Consider the following 9,888-nt stretch of genomic DNA (forward strand, 5'->3'; position numbering starts at 1 on the left):
TGCATATGCATACCAGCCGCGGATTGGCTAAGCCAAGGCCAGGGAATTCAAGAGTCTGTCAAGCTGCGCCTCTACAGGAAAAAACTTTTAAAAGTACAGCACAGCCGCGTGACTTCACTTTCCCTTGCGATACACTGTTTTACGTTACTGCGAATGCGTTGCTGTTAGAGCCGATTCCTAATAAATTCGAATCAGGCCACAACGTGTCTCTCTCCTTATTCCGAACTTAACACAACTATACATGAATAAATAATAAATAAATAAATAATAGCCCTTCATTGCAGAACCATAGAACTCAAAACAGTCCTTATTGATCTGAGTGTTAACCAATGTAGCATGGAATTCCAATTTTTTATTTATTTGTTTATTTGTTTATTTGTTTATCCGTTTATCCGTTTGTCCGTTTGTCCGTTTGTCTGTCTGTCTGTCTGTTTGTCTGTTTGTCTGTCTGTTTGTCTGTTTGTTTATTTGTTTATTTGTTTATTTATTGATTTAGTCCAATACACAACAATACACAATGAAGGTTATAGAGGTTATACTCGAGTAAAATATATTAGAGAAAGAATAGAAGTGAAAATTTAGGAATAGAATATATCAATTAGAGAATAGAAGGATAATATTAGAGTAGTATAAGAAGATTAGAATAGAAGAATAGTAGATATGATATATGAGATTTTCACTGTTGTTAATGAGGCCTTCTCTGTTGAGACTTGTCTGGCTTGCTTGAAGATTCTGGTTGGCAACACATTGCCATTAACACCTATATTAAAAAGATTTGGCTATCGTCAGTATAAAATTCATAACGAAAATCTTGATAATGTACAAGAAAGTCAAAGGGAAGGGTATTTGTATGCCGCCCCGAGTCTGCGGAGAGGGGCGGCATACAAATCGAATTAATAAATAAATAAAATAAATAAATAAATGAAGCACAGGTGGGTTCCTCCAGGTTCAGACCACTTTGCCTGAACTGGGCAACTTGGCAAAACACTGGAACTGCTGCCATCTTTTTTTAAAAAAAAATTCAAATCAGGTTTTATTTTTATTTATTTTATTTATTTTTTATTTTATTTATTAGATTTGTATGCCGCCCCTCTCCGTAGACCCGGGGCGGCTCAAAACACAATAAAACAGTTCATAACAAATTTAATAATTTAAAAAAATTTAAATATTTTAAAACCCCCAAAATTAAGCAGACATATGTACAAACATACCATACATAAATTGTATAGGCCCGGGGGAGATATCTCAGTTCCCCCATGCCTGACGACAACGGTGGGTTTTAAGGAGTTTACGAAAGGCAAGGAGTGTGGAGGCAGTTCTAATCTTTGGGGGGAGCTGGTTCCAGAGAGATGGGGCCGCCACAGAGAAGGCTCTTCCCCTGGGGCTTGCCAAATGACATTGTTTAGTTGATGAGACCCAGAGAAGGCCCACTCTGTGGGACCTAATCAGTCGCTGAGATTCGTGCGGCAGAAGGCGGTCTTCTTTTTAATTTAACTTAATTTCTTCAAAATTTTTCCCTACTGGTTCTGTGGGTGTAGTTTGGTGTGTGTGTGAGGGGAAGGATTTGCCCAGGATTGCCTGGTGCACCAGTTGCGGCCTTATCTGGACAGGGAGTCATTGCTCACAGTCGCTCATGCCCTCATCACCTCGAGGTTCAATTACTGCAACACTCTCTACATGGGGCTACCTTTGAAAAATGTTTGGAAACTTCAGATCGTGCAGAATGTGGCTGCAAGAGCCATCGTGGGGCTTCCTAGATTCGCCCATGTTTCTGCAACACTCTGCGGCCTACACTGGCTGCCGATCAGTTTCCGGTCACAATTCAAAGTGTTGGTAATGACCTACATGGCATTGGGCCAGAATACATCTGGAACTGCCTTCTACCGCACGAATCCCAGCGGCTGATAAGGTCCCACAGAGTCGGCCTTCTCCGGGTCCCATCGACCAAACAATGTCATTTGGCGGGCCCCAGGGGAAGAGTCTTCTCTGTGGCGGCCTCGGCCCTCTGGAATCAACTCCCCCCAGAGATTAGAACGGCTCCCACCCTCCTTGTCTTTCACAAACTACTCAAGACCCACCTTTGTCGCCAGGCATGGGGGAGTTAAGATATTTCTTCCCCTAGGCCATTACAAGTTATGCATGGTATGTTTGTGTGTATGTTTGGTTTTTATAATAAGGGTTTTTAGTTGTTTTATTAAATTGGATTGTTACATATTGTCTTTTACCCTTGTTGTTAGCCGCCCCGAGTCTGCGGAGAGGGGCGGCATACAAATAAATGAATGAATGAATAATAATAATAATAATAATAATAATAATAATAATAATAATAAAAAAACAACAACAAACAAACAAACAAACAAACAAACAAACTGCAAAATGTCCATTCCCACCCCACTCTGGGGCCAGCCAGAGATGGCATTTACTGTTCTCTGAACAATTCAAAATTTCCGCTACTGATTCTCTGCTGGATTTCATCCCTGGATTGGTCCCTAACATTATAATCCCTGGAATTTCCAGGAATGTAATTCTCATGGAGATCTCTTTTTTCATAGTTTTGTAGTCTGAGCCAACAACAACAACAACAACAACAACAATCAGATTAGGAAGTTCCATTTGTAATGTTATTGTTAACTGCTGCTTGGTTCTTCAGGGAATCTTTTTGAATAGCAACATTTAATAAGTCAAATTCTCCAAAGGATGCAGCCCACCGGTAGTTTCTTCATACATGCTGCAATGCCTGAGTAGGCTCAATGATGCTCACACCAACCTGTGTTCAGACCAAAATAAGTAAGAAACAGCATTATTAGTTCCCCGTGGAATCAACTAAGCTTAGAAACAATGTTTATTACATAGCCATTTTCTCTTCCCTATGGACAGAGGACTTAGGTTAGAACTCACAAAACTGAGTTCAAATGCAATACTGAGAGTTAATTGTCTCTAAGAGATGGATCGTTTTTATAAACAAAAATGACTTATGCTATATAGATTTAGATTCTGGCAGATACTTTTGTTACTCTCTTACGATCCAAACAATTTTCTTCCTCTTAATGCATGGACGTATGAAGGTATGAGGAGAGTGTATATGTATATTTTGTGTTGTAAGTCAATGTTGTGGTTCAGCCTGCGTCAGATGAAAGACCAGCTGCTTCTCTGCTGGCTCCATGCCCGGGGGAGGATGAGAGCAAAGAGGAGAGTTCTGGGCAGTCGGACAGGGGAGATTACAGTCAGGAATGTGACGAGGAAGAACGGCCTGGGAGCCCTGGGGAGGGGCTCTCTCAAGCCAGTAGCTTGGCGTCTCTGGAGTCATTACATGACGAAGCACAAGCTGTCATTAGTATGTGACAGAGACGTATAGATCAAAGGAGGGATCAATTGAAGAAATATTATCATCGGTGAATGAGGAACACCAGGGGGGAGGGTGGTCCTCATTAGCAGGGAAGGGGTTATAAGGCAGGCAAACTCTTTCTACAGTGCGGAGTGTTATCAGAGTGGAGTTGCTGTAATCTGCATTGTCTCTCAGCGTTTCTGTTCCTGGCTCGTGGCCCAGCAGTCTTGAAGACCTGTGGGAGATGTATGTCTGTTATCTACAGCCTCATCTTGGTATCAAGGATCCTGTGTTTCTATATGAACAATTGCCTTCATGTATCCATTTGGAGTTCCAGTGTTTTCCTGATTTGTAAGGACATTTTCTGTTGGCTTCTTTTCTCTTTACCATTATAAAACTGTGTTTGGATTCTACCGGTGTGTCTGGCTTATCATTTTGGGTTGGTCATAGCTTCCGGAGTGACCCAGACAGAACAGTCAAGCATTTTGTTTTTATGGTAGATGTAAAAGTAGTATGAGCAATATATACTGATCAAAAAAATAAAGGGAACACTCAAAGAACACAGCTTAGATCTGAATAAATGAAATATTCTCATTGAATACTTTGTTCCATACAAACTTGAATGTGCACAACAGCATGTGAAATTGACTGTCAATCAGTATTGCTTCCTAAGTGGACAGTTTGATTTCACAGAAGTTTGATTTACTTGGAGTTATATTTTGTTCTTTAAGTGTTCCCTTTATTTTTTTTTGAGCAGTGTAGTTCTGCCTATATTTCTCATTAGGAAACTTCCTAGCTTTCCTATAGCAAGTTAGCTTGTTTAAAAAAAATAGTGTTTATTAAAAAAAAAAGAATCATATTTTAGTACAGCCACTGAAAATTATTTTGCTAGCAGAAATCACAATCTAGCCAACTTTTGACAGTTATAGTGCTTTCAATTAGACAATGTTAAGCAATACCTTATTGTTAATGTTATGTCTGTAAAAAAGAAAATAAATGGTTAAATCACTGATTGGTTAAGACGTGGTTTAAGTTAGAATGCCGCCAAAAATAAACGGTTGTCAGAAAATGTTCCCGCGTAAAAGAACTGTATAAATAGGGCAACGGATTAGCCGTTGCCCTTGTTGGGAGTCGATTGTTGGAGAGAGCTGTTCCACTGATTATGCCTATCGAAATAAACCTGTTGAACTGAAGCAGTCTCCGAGCACTAATTTAACAGTTAATTTTACTGAAATCTATATGGAATATAAATTGAAATTCGGCTTTATTATACTGGTTCTTATTTCTGCCTTTAAAATGAACAAAGCAAACCTTGATCCAGATATCTTTCGTCAGAAAGTTTTATTGGTTGTGATTTTATTTATGATTTCATGTACATGCTACCTTTCCATTAAGATTTATTTATTTATTTATTTATTTTATTTATTTATTTTGTCCAATACACAATGAGGGTTTTAGTGGGTATATATCAATATACACATAGTAAAATACATGATGAAGGTTATAGAGGAGATACTCATAGTAAAATATATCTAAGAAATAATAGAAAAGAAGATATAGGAATAGAATATTTCAATGAAAGAATAGAAGAAGAGATATAGGAATAGAGGAAAGGTATAGGAGATATAGGAGAGCAATAGGACAGGGGATGGAAGGCACTCTAGTGCACTTGTACTCTCCCCTTACTGACCTCTTAGGAATCTGGATAGGTCAACCGTAGATAATCTAAGGGTAAAGTGTTGGGGGTTTGGGGATGACACTATGGAGTCCGGTAATGAGTTCCACGCTTCGACAACTCGGTTACTGAAGTCATATTTTTTACGGTCAAGTTTGGAGTGGTTAATATTAAGTTTAAATCTGTTGTGTGCTCTTGTGTTGCTGTGGTTGAAGCTGAAGTAGTCACCAACAGGCAGGATGCTGCAGCATGTGATCTTGTGGGCAATACTTAGATCTTGTTTAAGGCGTCTTAGTTCTAAACTTTCTAGGCCCAGGATTGAAAGTCTAGTCTCATAGGGTATTCTATTTCGAGTGGAGGGGTGAAGGGCTCTTCTGTTACACATTGAAGAAAAATCCTGCTTGATAGTTGGGACTGAAAGATTGAATCTGGGTCAGTGAGACCAAAACAGAAAAAGGGTTTGAACAGAGCATTTCTAAAAGGAGGGATCTGAGCTTGGTTGTTTTCTTGCAGACATTTCATTACCCAAACTAGGTAACATGATCAGTGCTAGTAAAGGGCCCCTCATTTTGACCCTGAGCAATGAATATTCTCCTTTAACCCGTTCAATATTTAAAACATTCTAAAACCCATTCAAATATTTTAGCCACCAGCTCTTTGTTTAAAATGTTTCATTGGGAACAGTTGTCAAATTAGGCAAGTGTGGTAGAACTTGATCCTAGATCAGTGCTTCTCAACCTGGGGGTTGGGACCCCCTTTGTGGGAGTCGAACGGCTATTTCACAGGGGTCGCCTAAGAGCATGGGAAAAGACAAATTTCCCGTGGTGTTAGGAAATAAAGCTTCTATTCTGGCACCTTGGAACATATTTTTACAATCTGACCAATCAGGTGTTTACAGTGGGCGGTGTCCCTCTGACCTTCCTGCCAATCATCTTAAAGCTCTGTTGGAAGAATTGTCACTAGAAGTATGGTTGGGGGTCACCACAACATGGGGAGCTGTATTAAGGAGCCGTGGCATTAGAAAGGTTGAGAGGTTAGAAAGGTTAAGGGGCGTACATAAGTGCACTAGTGTGCCTTTCATCCCCTGTCCAATTGTCTTTCCTTTATCTCATATATCATATATATTTTCTTCCTTTCATATATCTTCTCCTCTATTTTTACATATTATCTTTATATCTTTATATATTTATTTACTAGATTTGTATGCCACCCCTCTCCGTAGACTCGGGTAATATATATTACTTCATGTTTATTCTCTTCCATATGTATTGCATATTGGACAAATGAATAAAAAATAAATAAAAATCACTTTCCTAGATGTTTCAAAACCGTCCAATTCAGATAATTTTTGCAATGGCTCACTCTGAACATCAGGATCCCTTCCACAGAATAGAATAGAATAGAATAGAATAGAATAGAATAGAATTCTATATTAGCCAAGTGTGATTGGACACACAAGGAATTTGTCTTTGGTTCATGTGCTCTCAGTGTACATAAAAGAAAAGATACATTTGGCAAGAATTATGAGGTACAACACTTAATGATTTTCATAAGGTACAAATAAGCAATCCAGAACCAATATTAATATAAATTGTAAGGATACAAGCAACAAAGTTACAGTCATACAGTCATTTATGGGAGGAGATGGTTGATAGCAACGATGAAATGAACTTTAAAAAAAATCTGTTGGTCAGAATCACTCATAGGGGGTAATATACAGTAAGAAAATATACAATTTAAAAAGTGCTATTGCTAACACGTTGTAAGCCGCCCTGAGTCTATGGAGAAGGGCGGCATAAAAATCGAATAAATAAATAAATAAATGAATGAATGAATAAATGAATAAATGAATGAATGAATGAATGAATGAATGAATGAATGAATGAATAAATAAATAAATAAATAAATAAATAAGAGATGTACCTGAAACCACATGTCTATTAGCACAAAAGATCCTGAAACATGACTGATATATTTTAGGGTATATTTCCGATTATATCTTAACACAATTATTTTTACTGGTATTTCAATGACTTATACCCTTGTAAACTTTGTCTTTCAGTCTTGAACAAAAATCCAGCCAACAAAGGGAAATGGGAATTTAACTTCATGGACAGAATTTTATCTTGTTGGACTTAGTCTCCTGAAAGCGCCTACTGTTTTCTTTGTCGTTGTTCTGTTCATGAATCTTATTGCTCTGACGGGATACTCCCTCCTCCTCTTTCTAATCCAGATGGACTCCTCACTTCATACCCCCATGTCATTCTTCCTGAGCCAACTGTCCTGTATGGATATGGGCCAAATCCTCATTGTGGTCCCTAAAATGTCACACATTTTTTTAACTCAAAGAAGCACTATTTCACTGGGAGGCTGTGTAGCACAGATTTTTTTTTAACTCTGACCATGGGGACCTCAGAATGTTTCATTTTGACTGTGATGTCATACGACAGGTACGTAGCCATCTGCAGGCCCTTGCAGTACCCAATTCTCATGAGAAGAACCATCTGCCTAATCATGAGTGTTGGAATTTGGTACTCTTCATCACTTATCATCACGGTAATAACAATTTATGTACAATCCCTGCCTTACTGTAGGTCAAACGTAATTGATCATTTTGTCTGTGAATTCCCAGCTCTAATGAAATTAACATGTGCTGATACATCTGGATTTGAAAAAGTAATATACATTGACAATGTGCTGATAATTCTCTTGCCCATCTTAGTGATTATCTTCTCGTATATGGCCATTCTTGTGCAGATTTTGAACATGAACTCAACTGAGAGAAGGCACAAAGCACTGGGCACCTGCGTGTCCCATTTATGTGTAGTGAGCATCTTCTATGGGGCAGGCATCCTGACATACAGTACTCCCGTGTCTTCTTACTCAGCCCGTAGGTCCATGATTTATTCGATCTGCATCACGGTTGTTCCTCCAATGTTGAACCCTTTTATCTGTAGCTTACGGAACAGAGATGTTATAGCAGCTTCACAAAAACTCCTTGTAAGACATCCATCCTATTAATAAAAGAGCTGAAATATTTTTTTTGTCAATATTCTTTTTTTTAATTACAGAAATAGATTAAAAAGATGTCCGACAATTCTATTCACAATAATGGAAAAAAACCATTTTGCTAACAATGTGATGTATGAGGAAAAAAAGGAGGTGCCTGGTATTAAAATCACAGAATCATTTGATCACAAACCCACATATAGCATCAGATACCATGGACCCTTCTCATTTGTCATTACCACACCAAAATAATTCCATGATCATGATATTTTTCTCCATGAAACTTTAAATTTGCTTGCTTTCTTGTTTATTAGACAATAAGAGACTTTTAGAATTAGAGGGATATGATTTACATGTGGGATGGCACACATTTATTTGGTATGGAAAGAATAAAATACATAGTTCATACTTCCAGAGACATGCAGTTAGAAATTTACTTTACTTAGTATGGGAAAAAATAAAGTCTAAACATTATTTGAATGTACCACATTGGATATCTATTATTGAAGCCTTATCACATCCACACCAAGTTAATTGGGACTATCTTCCAAGGTACTGTATAAGGATATTTTAACAAAGAATGGCAAATTAAAATCAGCACAAACTTTAGAGAAACAAGGAATACAAATGGATTGGTTTATGAGATTGCAGCTACAATCTTGATTTGATACAGGTAAAAAGGAGAAGGTATTAATCTAGAAGTGACTTAGATGAAATTCTACTAGGGAAAAGTGAAAAATTGATACAGAAAAGTTACAATCACTTACCATCAATCTAGAATTTGAACAGGTGAAAGAGACTATGGTATCATAAAATGGATGAGACACGTTAGTCATACGATAGAATTTGAAAAATGCCAACAACTTTGGGAAATAAACTATAAAATGACTATGGCTACTGCCTAATTAAAAGAATTTGTATAAAATGTTTTATAGGTGGCATATGTCACCAGAAAGAATAGCAAAAATGTGTAAAGATAAATCTATGGAATGTTGGAAATGTAAGCAAGTTCCAAACTCTTTTTATCACAGCACTGAAGCTAACAAATATTGGATTATGATTAAAACATGGTTAGAAGAGATGCTGGGCCAAAAACTAGAGTGGAAACTATTGGTCAGTGGTCCACGTCTGACTCAGCTGGTCATGGATTTCAAGGACTAGGAGACAGATGAATACTGGCATTGCAGGCCAGTGCTTGAGTCTCAGAGTGAGAGTGAAGGGGAACTGGAGACTGAGGAACCACCAGAGACTGTAGCATCCCCAGTTATGGGACTTAGTGAGTCAGAGGACCATGGGGAATCAGAAGGGGAGCACCCCCATTAGATACAAGAGTCAGGAGAATGTGGTCTAGGCAAGAATATCTGAAAAAAGAGGGGTTCTTGGTGTTAACAGATCTACGGGACACTTGGCCACACCTTGCCAGTATATAAGGGACTTTCTAAGGGAAAGTGGACATGGCAGGCAATCTACCTCATCATTGATGCTGGAGAATCTGAGCTGAGAGGACTTTTGGAGTTCCAATCCTTTCCCTTCCTGTCTGTGTGATGCTTTGCACCTTTTTTTTTGCTGAACTATGAGTCTGTTCAAGCTGCCAGAGACCCTTCAAGAATTAAGGTTTATAGCCCTCTGGCTTGTAGCCCAGGAGTTTTATCTCCAGCTCATTAGAGAGCAATGTGGCCAGCAGGACATTCTTTAGAATTAACCAGTGATTTGCATGTTTCGTTTTCCCAATACATTTTGGTCACCTTTTGAACAGTGTGTTGTGGCTCTTTATTTATGACTGTGGTCCGGCCCAGACAGAACAGAAACTAGAGACATTACTATTGGGAATATTGTCAAAGAAATTCAAAAAAGAAAAAAAAAAGAAAAAACGTATATA

The 9,888-nt window shown here is 38.2% G+C and overlaps 1 protein-coding gene across 1 annotated transcript; it reads left to right on the forward strand.

The window, feature by feature from the left end:
- The first annotated feature begins 7,436 nt into the window (after positions 1 to 7,436).
- LOC139159383 (olfactory receptor 2T35-like) lies at positions 7,437 to 8,021 on the forward strand. Its single transcript, XM_070736703.1, has one exon. It carries the CDS (start codon positions 7,437 to 7,439, stop codon positions 8,019 to 8,021), a length of 585 nt encoding a protein of 194 aa, XP_070592804.1.
- The last annotated feature ends 1,867 nt before the right edge of the window (positions 8,022 to 9,888 follow it).

The sequence above is a fragment of the Erythrolamprus reginae genome, chromosome 2 (genome assembly GCF_031021105.1).
Source record: "Erythrolamprus reginae isolate rEryReg1 chromosome 2, rEryReg1.hap1, whole genome shotgun sequence".
Classification (NCBI taxonomy): Eukaryota; Metazoa; Chordata; class Lepidosauria; order Squamata; family Dipsadidae; genus Erythrolamprus; species Erythrolamprus reginae.